This window comes from Podarcis cretensis (assembly GCF_951804945.1).
Source record: "Podarcis cretensis genome assembly, chromosome: 1".
NCBI lineage: Eukaryota > Metazoa > Chordata > Lepidosauria > Squamata > Lacertidae > Podarcis > Podarcis cretensis.
Genome location: NC_137170.1, coordinates 37,154,432 through 37,169,210, shown reverse-complemented (window position 1 = coordinate 37,169,210; position 14,779 = coordinate 37,154,432). Strand labels below are relative to the sequence as shown.

Here is a 14,779-nt window from a genome sequence, read left to right as displayed (position 1 = left end):
TCGATTCAATGAGCTCCTGGCCCTCAGGCAACAAGTACCTTCCCTTGAGGCCAAGTAGGCTGACTTGGAACAACTGGTGGAAAAGTCCTTCAGAGATGCGATAGCTGTGTCACACTCCCAGAGTGATAGCTTTGTCTTGACAAATCCTCCTCCTCTGATGGCAACTTCCCATACTTCAGGCTTAATATCATGCCTCATGAGTACTCTTTTTATTTTTTATTATAATTTTTTATTGGTTTTTAAAATAATTTTATACATATTTAATATAACCATTTCAAACATTCTTTTGAACCTTCGGACCTCCTTCTCTCCCTCCATGGATTCCATGTTTAAGATTAAATTTGCAGCATCTTTTACCATTATCCATCTGTTATACTACCATAATTATCCTAAATCATTCCACATTACAAGTGTCATTGCATCCCTGCTAAAGATTTTAACTGTTTACAGTACTCTTTTTTTTTTAAGGGCTGCTTATTTAGTTGTATATAAAACTTTTGTTGTATGCTGCTAAACTTAGTTCACTTCATTGAAACAATTCAAAGTTTTACTTCCTGCCTATGATATTGTATACCAAATTGTTTTTAATTACGCAGATGATTATTATTAAGAGAGAGAAAATTAATTCAGAACTTTTCTTTCCTCAGCGGGAACTGCAGAGGACAAGATGAGACTGTTTCTTATATATTACATAAGTTGTGTACAGTGTCCTTCTGAGGTATGGATTTTTTATGAAACGGTCACACAATTTCATTAGGAATCCTTCCCAATGTTTTGCTCTTACTTGGTAGTATGCTGTGGCACTGGCTGTAGACAGAGCATAGAAAATGCAGGCCTGAGTCAGGTTGACAGGCACATGTTCTTCTGGAGTTTAAAAGTAGGAGATTTACAAGCAATCTGCTATTTTCACTCCAGTACTATGTGCAGGCATTCTTTCACCACTTGCCTCTGTGGGCACAAAGAAACAGAGCAACTTCAGTGTGTTAAGTGTAAAATTCTTGTCCATAGATGCCCTGTCCTGAAAAGTAAAGGTAGGCAACATTGAGGATCTCAAGAAAGCGTTTTATACCCCTAAGAAAGAACGCTATAAAAGTTAACTGCTTGGCAATGCAGTCCTAAACATGTTTACTCATATGGTCTTTCTAGCTTCCCCAGCCACCACACTTGAAGCTAAATTCTGAAATGTTGCCAAATATTTGGTCACAACTAACCAAATTTGTGAGGAGCTTTGGTGTGTTTTCTTGAAATAAAGAAATATGTATTTGGCAGTGACAGGAAATTGGAAGCATTTATTGTATTTTTTAATAATTCTAGATCACTTCCTATAAATATATTATCAAGACCGCTTAAATAGCTTTATATGAACATTGGACTACATTGCAGGTCTGCTGTATGCTGTTCTATCTCAGCACAGTCCTCCAGCCTGTAGTAGTGGTCTAATGCCACTAGACAATGCTGCAGAAATGTTGTAAACCACTCAGAACCTGACCTGTGGTATTCAGATCTTTAATAAACCATTCTCTCTGAACTCCTTAGGATTTTTTCCCTATAGTCCATAGATATCTCCCATCTACATGGGTGCTGCTGCTTTGGCCACATAATGCCAGGGAATCACCCCTGAAATTTGAAAGCAGAATATAATCTATAGTACAGAGAGTACCATGCATTGATTTTTCATGTAATGAGCCATGGAATATATTTTAAAAAACTTAAAAGGTAAAAGGTAAAGGTACCCCTGCCCGTACGGGCCAGTCTTGACAGACTCTGGGGTTGTGCGCCCATCTCACTTAAGAGGCCAGGGGCCAGCGCTGTCCGGAGACACTTCCGGGTCACGTGGCCAGCGTGACATCGCTGCTCTGGCCAGAGCCAGAGCCAGAGCCGCACACGGAAACGCCGTTTACCTTCCCGCTAGTAAGCAGTCCCTATTTATCTACTTGCACCCAGGGGTGCTTTCGAACTGCTAGGTTGGCAGGCGCTGGGACCGAACGACGGGTACATTGGCTTAATTTTCTCAAGGATTGTAAGGTGACAATCTGATAGTGGCCCAGTTCATATGTCACTTTTAAACCATAGTTAAGAAGTTTAACCATAAGTTCAAGTGATGCGTAAAAGAAGGCAATGATTGCTTTTGTTCATTTATTTCAACACCCTTCCTAATTTGCAGTTTCATAGCAATCGTGCATGATTTGTTCTGAATGAAATGTTAATATGTCTGCATATATCCAAAACAAAATAAAAAAATTCCTTCCAGTAGCACCTTAAAGACCAACTAAGTTAGTTCTAGGTAGGAGCTTTCGTGTGCATGCACACTTCTTCAGATACACTGAAACAGAAGTCACCAGACCCTTCTATATAGTGAGAAGGTGGGGAGGGGTATTACTCAGAAGGGTGGTGGGAATGGGTGATTGGCAGATAGCTGTGATGAGCCTGTTGACGACTCTTAACGACTGCAATAGGTCTTACAGGAAAAAGCAAGGGGTGAGAAGGTGAAAAATGGCTTTGTCATGTATAATGAGATAAGAATCCAAAGTCTTTGTTCAGACCAGGTCTCTCCATGGTTTTAAGTTTGGTAATAAGTTGCAATTCAGCAGCTTCTCTTTCCAGTCTATTTCTGAAATTCCTTTGTAATAGAACAGCTACTTTGAGATCTTGTATAGAATGTCCTGGGAGATTGAAGTGTTCTCCTACTGGTTTCTCTGTCTTGCGATTCCTGATGTCAGATTTATGTCCGTTTATCCTTTGGCATATATCCAGTGATTTTTGTATTCATGATTGTTTAGAAGATAATGACAATTTTCTATGCCATGAAGTAAAAGTGTTAGATTTATTATTAGCAAATAATGGTGACAGTTTACTGCTAAATTTAGAAGACAGGTAACACATCTCGAATCTCCTGTTTGATTCTAGGCAGATCTGGAACAATACAAAAAAGCGTTGACAGATGCAGGGTGTAATCTTAGTCCCTTAAACTACATTAAACAATGGAAGTAAGTTATTTTTGTTTTCATAAAGCAATGAAATTATATATTGCAAAAACTTAAAGAGACCTGGAGTTGCAAGAAAATGTCTACTGTCTGGCTACTGGGCACTTCATCCTGCCCCTCTTTCCCCTCAAACAATTCAACAAAAAGTGCATTAGATACTACCATGCACACTAAAAACTTCTTCTGCTTAAAAATGCAGTGCCCTAGATTCTCACAATTGTGGAGCAGCAGTCAGATTCAGCATCTGCAGTCATACTTTGTTCAGTACCCTAGTCACATCTCTAGGGGAGAAGTGTCCTCATAGTGATTACAGAAATTTTAAAGTATTAGAATAGAACATTTCCAAACAAACTGGCCTAAGACTTTGATAGGTTCAGGATGATAGTCAGTGTAATAGATAAGATTATTACAATTCTTTCTGAAAAATACCTTTTTTTCTTTTTCAGCTATTCCCTCCTGTCCCCTTTGACCCCATTGACTTTGAACATGTATTGCAATTGTTTGTTCTGCTTTGAACACAGAATTTTCTCTATAATTCTCTATAATTTTCTCTATACTTTCAAAATGGTTTATTTTTGTGAATTGTGAAGCTGAAGTATTTGGGAGGTAGTAAAGTAGGAGACAGGTGTTACTTGTAGTATCTGCTTATTAATTGTTAGTCATGTTGCTTTCTGATGTGAAGTAAAGAGCAGTTCCGTCCTCAAATGACTAGAAAGGCTAGATTTTCAAACTTAATGCTTTTTTCATGGTATAATTGGTAGATTTAGTAGTGTTCTGATGAAAATAAATTAAGTGTGTAGATATTAACTTGCTTATTTCACAGAGCTTTTGCCAAGATGGCTTCAGCTCCAACTACGTATGGAAACAGTGCAGCCAAGTCTCTGGGGTAAGTTTCAAAGTACATTTTGTTACTGCTACTTGAAAAGCCTTTCATTTTTACTGGGAACAGGTTGAGTGCTGCCTCTGATCGCTTCTGCCTGTGAGGTTTAACTTCTCTTAGATTATTTATTTATTTATTCATTTATTTAATTTACTGCCCTGCGCTTTCGGTTCCAAAGGACTTCCAAAGTGGTTTACTATTAGGACAACAAAGAGTGAAACAAAATTCAACAAATATTATGTAGCAATGAAATTGTATAATATGTGTAAAAGCAATAGAAAAATAAATTCAAAAGCAGATTCGTAGTAGCAGTAGTAGTAGTAGTATTGGTATGCAGTATTGGTATGAATTGGTGTGCAGAAGCTTTGCTGATTCAGGATTTCACTTCTTGGCAGTTTGCCACCAGCAACCCTCGTTCTACTGTTTTAATACAGAGCTTTCCATGCATTACATTGGTTAAAGTAGATGCAAAATTTCTTTTCCACTAATTGTCTGATTTTGTATATCCTACGTGAATAGAAGAAAAGTGTGGTAAAATATTTCACACACAGTTTTTTTAATTCATTTTATTTTTTGTTTTAAAAATTCAGTTAAACAAAATAAAAAATGAACAAAGAAACAAAAGGTGCATTAAAAAATAAATGATATTCAGATAAATCTGAAACAGAACAAAAGGTAGTGGTGGCAGTTCTTCATATCTTTAATGCTGAATTTCTGTTTCTTACCTTCATATGGTATAGTTCACCATTATTATTATTATTATTATTATTATTATTATTATTATTAACACATGAAGGCACACAAAATTATGCTCGATGTGCTCTTTATGTTTTAGCCTTTTCTCACGTGTCATGAATACAGGATCCCAGTTTGTGATGGAAGGAGTCAAGAATTTCGTGCTAAAGCAACAGGTGTGTTTAACAATGTAGATTCTGTGTTGAAGAACATTAAGCATGTTCATATTCTAGTATTTGAAACCAATGATATTTCACAGTATGACTAGATAAGCATGGGTTAGATTTCTTGGACTGCCAACAAGGTTGGGCAAAACAGTTTCTTAAGCTGCATGCAACTCTTTGGCATTAAGTACTTCATATGGGACACCTAGAATTTTAAAGAAATTGATAAGCGATACAAGAATAATCTACTACAGTTCCAGAATATCTCTGAAGACTTGTGTGTTCCCATCAGTCTCCATGCTACTACCTATTATTCTATCTCCTCTTTCTTGACTGTTTCTCGAGGAAGGAGGGTGGCAGGTGAGTTGGCACCCAGTGAGAGCTTTGAAAGGGGAAAAAACAGGTGCTTTAAAACAAGCTGCAGGCTAACTGATTGAAGCTGCTTTCCCCAATATTGAGGCTCAAAGTTCAGTGGCTACTAACTTGGGCGCAGTTCCGTCAGTCTTAATATCCAGACCGCCTATGTGCTGTTCCACCTGGTATGTCCAATGCTATTCCATCAAGGTGAAGGGTGGGTAATGACCAAATAAATAAATAAATGCAATATCTGAATTGCCTCTTTTTTCTTTTTACCCTGGGAACAAACACTCAGATAGTGTGTATTTATTTTAGTATGGCAGAGGCATATATAGCAGACCAACTGTATTCCTTTTCAAATGAGGAAGGGCTCCAATAGCAATGTGAAAAGTGATCCAATTGTGTCTGTGCCTGTTTCTTTCCTAAGCTACATTGAACAACAATTTCTGCAATTTACTTGAATTAAGTATTCTCTTCTATAGAATCTTCCTGTCACCCGCATTTTAGACAACCTTATGGAGATGAAGTCCAATCCTGTAAGTACAGCAAACAAGCTTGCACATTAGATTTTATTTATAAAGTCCCTTTACCCCGGCCTTTGAAACCTGAGGTGTGTTTTCCCAATCCACCCTATACATGTGACTATAATTTGTTTTAACTACTTTTAATACTGAATTGTAAATTGTTGTAACCCACTCGGGGTCTTGCTAGTGAAAGGTGTGCATTAAATTTAATTTTAAAAAATTAAATACTGATATACAAAATTTTGGTGCCATGAACTAATTTTAACATTATAGGAAGAAATTGTGTTTCATATCATATCTGTAAGTCTGCATTTACCACTTTACAGTTTAACAGAATGATGAAGCTGACCAAAACATAGAACATAGAACAAGTATTTCAATATCATCTCATTACCTTTCCTTATTTGTGTGGGTGTAGATATACACACAAATATGCTACCAAGGTGGTAAATACTATAGGAAAACCAACACCTGTGAGGTTGTATCATGAAAAACAGCTCCCAAACACAACTGAGGGCACATATATTTTGGTGGCCTACAAGATGAATCTCTATGAGATAATTCCATTCAGAAGTTTTTGTACATTGGTATGCACAAGAATAAACTAAATTTCTGAAAATTGTTGTGGATTCATTTGGGAGGAGGGTTTTTTTTTTAATTCTACAGATATAATGTGGAAAATATAGCCTAGTGAGAGTTATTTCTTGTTCAACCTCCTTGATAAAAGTAACTGCAAAAGTAGAGACAGAAAAACTGGTGCTATTTGCCAATAAAAATATTGAGTGTCTTTGAGGGAGGAAAAAATCCTTCATATCATAATGATGTCAACAGTTAAAAAAAAAAATGTAATGCCTCACGTTTTTTAAAAACAAACTTATTTTGCTTTAATAGTACTAGGGCTGAAATAAATTTGACTGGTGCATCGTTTCAACATTCATTGCCATTACATTTTTTAAAAGAAAGCAGGCAATCTTGGTTACTATGGGGGGGGGGACATACTGTTGGGGGACCTAGTGTGAGCTCTAAAACTAGTGACATCTTTAGATTAATATATTGCTTCAGAGCTAGAACATATTACGCAAATAGTATATTTTGAAAGTTTGGGAGTTGTGAATTTCCCATGAGCCACCTCTTCTCCTCACCCACCAGCTGGTGGCAGCTAACATAGGTATTTTACCAATGTGACTGAATGAATATTGGTGGCAGCTAGCATATGTGTTTGTTTTTCTGTATGAATACTTCTAGATTTGTAAGTTGGGAAATAGATGAATAGAAGCCACAGTAGTAAAAACTTGTGGGACTGAACATAGCAATAAATTGTTACCAAGATTTCTCTTGTTAAATAGGAAACGGATGACTACAGGTATTTTGACCCTAAGATGTTGCGAGGCAGTGACAGGTGAGTTTACCATGCAATTTTAGTAAGTGTGATGCCTGCCGTTTGAAATATAGTTAATGTGCAGTCTGTGTAACATTAAATAAAAGAGTAAAGAAACCATTCTCTTATCTGGAGCCTCCTGTACACATTCCAAAATCTGCACTTGGCCCAAGATTTTGAGGGTTCACAAAGAGGAGAAAAAGATGAAGTTCTCTTGTCTGGACAGAACTCCACTACAACTCATGTGTTTGGGGATGTGCTTTTCTAATGTTTAAGTTAAATGTTTAGGTGACTGAGTGCCATTCTCAATATCAACCATCTTGGGCCCTATGATCAGCAGAGGAGGCCCTGTTAGTGGACCCACTACTAAGGGTTCCCTGGTTGGCAGTGATCAGTGACAGGGCGTTTGACATTCCCTCATTTGTGGAATGCCCTCCCTAATAAATTGTGTCCGTCTTCCTCACTATGAACTTTTAGGATAAATTTTAAAACATTCCTGTTAACCCAAGCATTTGATGGCTGAAAGTTCTGTTCCTGACAACCCTGAAATGGTTAGTTTGAGAATATGTGGTTGATTTTAGGAGCTTTGAAAAATTTTTAGAAGCTTGAACAGTGGCAATTTCTGTCTTTTGAACCACTAAAGGTCAGCTGAAGCCCTCTAGAGCAGCAGGTTCTCTAATTGCATTGTCACCAAATGCCCCAAGCCTGAACCTGGCAAGCAGGAGAAGGAACAGAGTCCCACTTAGAGGAATATTAATACCCAGTCACAAACACATTTTAGGCAAGACCAACGCTCCTGTTTTATAGTTCAAGGTGTTTATGAATATTGAATGCTTGATTTTTAAAAATTAACTGAGCTTTTGATAAAGTTTTTATTTATTTATTTCAGCTCAGTTCCAAGAAACAAAAATCCATTTCAGGAGGTAAGAACAGATCGTACTTCTCCAAATCAGTGGTATGAACATTTGCTTTAAATATAATAGAAGTTGGTCACTCCTTACAGAAAATTGGATCCCGTTATATGAAATCATTAGTGTGATTACAGTTTTGTTAAATGATATCCAACAGCGATTGTAAGCTCCTTTCATCTTCAAAGAGTCAAGTAAGCATAAGCTAATCTTTTCCAACATTCTTAACACCCTGGCCTTAAACACATTTACTTAAGAAATTAGGAGAAAATAATTGTAAAGAAATGTGTTTAGGTTCTTGGTTGATGAGCAATTTAAAATGTGAAATGTCACTCCTAAGGAGAAATGCAAAACATAACTTCAAAAAAAAATTCACGTTTTTGCTGAAAATGAGTACACACTAAAAACACACATTCTGCACCTTTTTTTCTCTCCTAACTTTGACCCAGTCCCAGCATAATAGCCCTGTGCAGACAATATTGCACAAGGGAGATAGCGGTATTTGGTTTTAATGTTGGAGTATCAATTAAAATTAAAGGGACTTGGGTGGCGCTGTGGGTAAAACCTCAGCGCCTAGGACTTGCCGATCGCATGGTCGGTGGTTCGAATCCCTGCGGCGGGGTGCGCTCCCGACGTTCGGTCCCAGCGCCTGCCAACCTAGCAGTTCGAAAGCACCTCCGGGTGCAAATAGATAAATAGGGACCACTTACCAGCGGGAAGGTAAACGGCGTTCCATGTGCTGCGCTGGCTCGCCGGAGCAGCTTCATCACGCTGGCCACATGACCTGGAAGTGTCTGCGGACAGCGCTGGCTCCCGGCCTATAGAGTGAGATGAGCGCACAACCCTAGAGTCTGGCAAGACTCACCCGAACGGGCAGGGGTACCTTTACCTTTACCTATCAATTAAAGGTCCTGGTCTGGTCCTTCACTTCTCTGTGTTGGGGAAAAGAGCTGTGAGCAAGCTCAGAGTCTCTTCCCAGTCTTGTAATTGAATATTACATCCACTGTGGGCATTCCAGAAGTGTGGGCATGAGGGCAAGGCCTTCTGTGTTGTGGTGCCAAGGTTATGGAATGCCCTTTCCAGGGGAGCCCTGCCGGGCTTCTTCCCTGCTCTTCTTCCAGCAGGCAGTAAAATTGCAGTGTTTTAAAATGTTATCTAATGTAAATTTTGATTTATTGGTGAGTTTTTTAAATTGGTTATGGTGGTTATCATTTTTTAGATGAAGTTTACTATTTTGATGTTGATTGATGTCAAGTATTTCCCTGAAATAGAAAAGCAGACTGCAAATATTTAAGAAATAAATATGATTCAATACTTTCCCATTTATTAATAATGAAAATAAATAAATAAATAAATAATATTTATACCCCGCCCTTCCCAGCCAGAGCCGGGTGCTCAGGGCAGCTAACACCAATAAAATAAAATCACAGTAAAAACATAATAGGGGGGGGAAGAGAGGGAGGGGAAAAAAATTTAAATACAGGATTTAAAATGACAATTTAAAATGACTATTTTGTCATGAAACTGCTATTTTAAATTAGGATTCGATCAAATATAAATAGTTCAATGCTCTTAACTGCAAAAATAAAATATCTAAACCCTATGGCAAAATAAATTGTGTGGATAATTAGCTGCCTTTGGCAAAATACATGAGGTACAATCTGTCATTGTATGAGGACCCTTAGAAACTTATCCTGCCAAATAAAATCCACTGTAGAGTGTCCTCCAGCCCTTCAGAGCAGATTTGACGGCATGAAGGAGACCACAAGGAAAGGAAGAGAGGTAGGTGAAGTCCCGTTGTGCAAGTGGAAGTCCGTTGTCTTCAAGGGTGGACAGCATCGGATGAAGCCCATGATTTATATGTTTGTATATTTATCTATTTTTAATGTGATGCTGCATTTCCACTATAAAAAGTCCCATAAGGCGTAAATCAAAACACATTCTGTCCTGAGATAAATATTATGAAGGGAAATGTATTAATACCTTAAATAAATAAAAAAGTAATTAAAGTCACAATAATAAATAGCATCTGTGGTAGTAACTTAATGCAATAAAAATAAGTGAATGTTTAAACTGACGTTTTGTTACTAAATGGACATTTTTTGCTTTGGAGAACTAAAAGAAAATTTGACTGTTTATCCGCAGTAATCATACATTTTCTAGAACAGAAGTGGCTAATCTTACATAGTAATAAGGGTGAGAGAGAGAGAGAGAGAGAGAGAGAGAGAGAGAGAGAGAGAGAAATTAATGCTGCTAATAAAAGATTCTGTAAGCTGGAGGTGGAGGTTTGGTGATAGAAGCTACACCACATCCAAAGCCTCAGTTTTTCCCCCCTCTTATTTCCAAAGCCTCAGTTTTTCCCCCCTCTTATTTCTCACTGTTGGTGTTGCTTTTTAAACCCTTCCTATTAAAGCCAGTGAAAGGGAACTTAACTGCACTGCTTCAGGCTGGCATAATTAATGGGCCAAATCCAGGGGACTGTCCACAGGAGCAAAGCAGCTTTGAATTTAACAGATTCAAGACCAATCCTGGGATTGAGCTCTACTTCCAGCAGTATATCTACATCCACAGAGCTTTTCTATGGGCATACCAAGGTCTCTATGGCAGGTGGATCATTGAGTTAGTGGATCCACATTTGTGCCCCATCTTACCTTCCCCAAAAGGATTTGGCAGGATTATAGGGTTGCTGTGCCCAGATTTTGAGATGCATTCTAAAGGTTTAAACAGCTGAAAAGTTCTGTTTCTGCCATCACAAGCACCTTCGTTGCTTCGCTTTTTGATGCCCTGAAATTCATCCAGATAACAAAAATTCAACTGTTTTAAAAATATGCCGAATTTGTATCTTCTTTCTGTCGTAAGCTTAGCATGCAGCAGTAGCTACAGAATATTATTTGTTTCGTTTGTTTTTGCATTGTAGGCAATTGTGTTTGTAGTTGGAGGAGGCAATTACATTGAATACCAAAACCTTATTGATTACGTAAAGGTATGTTACCACTTTGTGAGTTTCTTTTATTATTATATCTCTTCTTGCATTTTTACATGCCTCTCTGGTGGACTTCCTTTTTCATTTTAATCACAAGTATAGACGTGAACACAGATATATGTGCACCATGCTTCCTCCTCCATTGAAGTAAATGGGAAGGTAGCAGCACACACATGAAATTAATACATCGGGTCATTTATATAATGGTAAAGTCAGTGATCTATTTCTTCAGTTTCTTTAACTTTCCACCGCAAACAATTACGTTTCTTTGTGGTATGTTTGAAACACAAGTGAGGGTTGAAATGCAGATTCACAAATTTATGGTTTTATTTATATTGTTTGTTTTTAAAATGCTTTGAAAATGTTTTTAACAGAAAGATAGGCTAAATAGGGAAGCCCCATATAGGGAAGTTTTTAATGTTTGATGTCTCACTGTGTTTTAATTTGTTGGAAGCCACCCAAAGTGGCTGCGGCTACCCAGTCAGATGGGCGGCATATAAATAAATTGTTGTTCTGGTTGTCAATTGCTTATATACAACAATGGGGGGAAACTGAGCTCTCTTCCTGCTACACTGCAGTTCTTTAAAAAAACAAAACACCTCCATTCTCTGAAGTTGTAGAATGGCCTTCTTAATATAAAACTGAGCAATGTTTTGATGAAATCTGTGTTGTCTCACCTAGGGCAAGCAAGGTAAACATGTCTTATATGGCTGCAGTGAACTCTTTAATGCTGCACAGTTTTTAAAACAGGTAAGAATTTAAATGATAATGCAGTTATCATTTTAAAATATAATGCACAAGTCAACTAAAAAAATTTTTCAACAAGTCTTTTTATTTGTGGTATTCATCGTAAACCCAAGAAAGGCCCATCAAGTTTTTTGGTTCATTGCGCTTGGCAAGATGTTCACTGCTCACAGAAGTTCTATAGAGGAAACGAGCTGGCAGGGAGGGAGAGAATACACACTTTGCATGCATACTTCACAGCTATCTGAGGCATGTTTTTTTTAAAAAAAATGTGGGGTGATTCGTCAGCTAGATTGAAAACAGCATGCAAGTTTCTCAGATGTTGCTTTGGGCGGGCCAGCACCAACTCCATTGAATTTGCAAAGTCTTTTCCAACCTATTGGAAAAGTGAACCAGAAACCTGGTGTAAAACAAGCCTCTCAAATTTGCTTCTACTTACCCTGCTGCTACTTGTTTCCTCAACAGCAGCCTGTTCATCCCATGTGAAGGGAGGGCTGTGTGAAGCAGAAAAAACCAGGAACGAGTAAAAGTGGTGTCCCTATTAAAGTGATCTTCCCTCCACTATGTAGCAGTGCTAAAATAACTTCCTCTCCTGATGGTCAGAAGGTTTAACAGCTTGGCTTAGTTAGTGTTGCTGGTCATACTTCCCCTTCCAGATGTTTTGTGCATATTAAATATTTTTCTAGTAGTATTAGAGCAAAGTAATATCTGAGTATTAAGTTTTTATGTTTTAAACCACGCTGTGATCTTTGGAAGAAGGGTGGTATATAAATTTAATTGATTATTATTATTATTATTATTATTACATAACAAGTACCCATAATGGAGTTCTTCTGCAAAGACATGAAAGCATGATTCACACCTATACTGTACTAGGTGTTTATTTTGGGGTTTCCCCCCCCATGAGCCTTTTGTGGGCACACAGTACCCTACATGCAGATGATTCCCTGTAGGACTTAAAATAAATTGGTTTGCCTTCATCCCATGGAAATCTTGGAAATGGAAGATCTGACCCAGGCAGCTTGTCTAAGTGGAGAGATGGATTATGATGTGGAGATGACACACATCCAGGTCTCCCATTCAGACAGTTGTGCTGTCTCTTGTCATCCTCAAGAGAGAAGGGCTGTGTACCCACAGGGAAGAATCATTCCTTAACTAAAAATATTGCTTTGTTTCAGGAGTGGGGAATCTATGGTCCTCCAAATATTGCTATATAACTCCTATCATCCCTGACTATTGGACATCCTGTCTAAGGATGAGAGTCCAGCAACATCTGCAGAGCCACAGATTCCTCAACCCTGCTCTATTTTATGAAACATTATTGAGAAAATAAATTATTTTGAGTCTGAAAATATTGCCTACTTTGTTTCTCTTTAGTAATACATTAGTACACAATATTTGGATGAAGTCAGTTTTCTCCTTATAAACTGGAGTATTAAGGGTAATCTAACGTTTTTCTTATCTTTTTATATTTAGCTTTCCCAACTTGGACAGAAATAGGAAAAGATTATCTGGCCTTTTGACAAAATGTGAAGAAAAGATCATGGCAACATGTAACATCTTAACCTGTGCATAGTATTTAATCCTCAAATGATCCCTTAAACTGATAATTTTTATTAAAGGATATTCTGTACTTCTATATATATATATAAGACATACTACATGCAGAATGATATCAAATAAACCACAACACTTGGATTCTGCCTGCTGTGATATTTCTTCAATTTGTTTATATGTTGTTAGATTCAAGTGATAATTTATCGGTAGGCTATTGCATCTGGAATGTAATTTGTACTAATATTTCTCATTTAATTTGTTGGAATAAATTAAGCTCAGATCCCTCCTAAGGAACACGTTCCATTTTAGCTCAGCTGTGTAATTTTATCTAGCTGTGAAGGCATTCAATTGTGTGTGCATAGATTATTAATCATTCATTCATCTTTCATCTTTCTTGTACAAGGTGGCTTTTCATTTCTTCTTACCTTCGAAAGCCTTTGATATGGAAACACTTCATTTTGCCTGGGGGCAGAGCGGGGCGAGACTTTTGTACCAGCCTAATGAGTCTTGAGAGATCTATGATCATCACTGTACTATGTGAACATTTACCAGTCCTATATTCTATAACCTGTGAATTATTGCCACACACATAGTTCCACAGGTGCAATGGGACTGCCATTTCTTCTACAGCCCCCAAAATCTGCTCCAAACAGGCCTCCAGCACTCTGAAGCTGATTTTGAAGGTGTGCAGGGGCTGGAGGGAACAGTAGAGGAAGTTCATTTGCAAGCACAGAAGTCCATTATGCCATTGGAGTGTTAGTTGCAGACCCTTCTTCTTCTTCCTCTTTGGCGATCACTCGTAGCCAAGTAAGATTGTCTTCCATAAACACGGTTTTAACAGTGAGTCCGTAAGTGACTGTGGAGGCCAATTCTGGATCCACACGTCCTTCCACAGTGGGGAAATTGGTTTCCGGGGGGGAGAGAGTTGATCACAGTGTGGATTTGCCAAGCGTGCCTTCCTCTTAGCACGTTTCTCCCTTGTGTCCTGAGTTTGGGTATCTTCAAAGCCCATGACACCTTTAGTCTCAGTGTTGCCCCCCCCATCAGTGTCTACATGTAATATATGGTTAATAACAACTCAGACAGACAACAATCTGGATTAAAAATGACCACAACTTTATTGATTACAGATGTAGGTGGAATTTATCCAAGTGCTTGGGTTTCAACACAGATTTAAGGACTCTGCAGCCTTGAAAATGGCAGGGGGGGGGACGCAAATAGCAACCTACCACTAAAAACTCTTGGGACAAGAAATAATTACTCTTTGCGTCCCCACCTGCCATTTTGCTGATGGGTGGGAAATAAACTGGGATTTTAATCCAAGCCCCAGATTCAGTAGAATTCTAATCCCAAATTACCAAACTGATTTCCAGACCAGAACACCACAACCTGCAGCATCACTAATTGCAATGTACACATCTCTTACTCCAATATAAACGTGAATGAAAATCCATTCAGACACTCTTTCTAAAATTAGGAAGGAAGGAAGGAAGGGAGTGAGCTGTGTGTCTCACTGATAATGATGAGTTACTTTGCTCTATGAATTGACATTATCTAAAGTAAAC

At 38.0% G+C, this 14,779-nt stretch overlaps 1 protein-coding gene across 2 annotated transcripts in view; it reads left to right on the top strand.

Annotated features, from left to right (window-relative positions):
* SCFD1 (sec1 family domain containing 1) overlaps positions 1 to 13,360 on the top strand; it is a 40,837-nt gene extending 27,477 nt beyond the window's left edge. For both annotated transcript variants that reach the window (XM_079954683.1, XM_079954682.1), the window contains 10 exons: positions 648 to 718; positions 2,908 to 2,987; positions 3,808 to 3,870; positions 4,700 to 4,775; positions 5,603 to 5,656; positions 6,991 to 7,043; positions 7,912 to 7,945; positions 10,848 to 10,913; positions 11,595 to 11,663; positions 13,134 to 13,360. In XM_079954683.1, the coding sequence (XP_079810809.1) occupies positions 648 to 718; positions 2,908 to 2,987; positions 3,808 to 3,870; positions 4,700 to 4,775; positions 5,603 to 5,656; positions 6,991 to 7,043; positions 7,912 to 7,945; positions 10,848 to 10,913; positions 11,595 to 11,663; positions 13,134 to 13,157 (590 nt within the window). In that variant the 3' untranslated portion in view covers positions 13,158 to 13,360. The remainder of the gene's footprint in view (positions 1 to 647; positions 719 to 2,907; positions 2,988 to 3,807; positions 3,871 to 4,699; positions 4,776 to 5,602; positions 5,657 to 6,990; positions 7,044 to 7,911; positions 7,946 to 10,847; positions 10,914 to 11,594; positions 11,664 to 13,133) is intronic.
* The last annotated feature ends 1,419 nt before the right edge of the window (positions 13,361 to 14,779 follow it).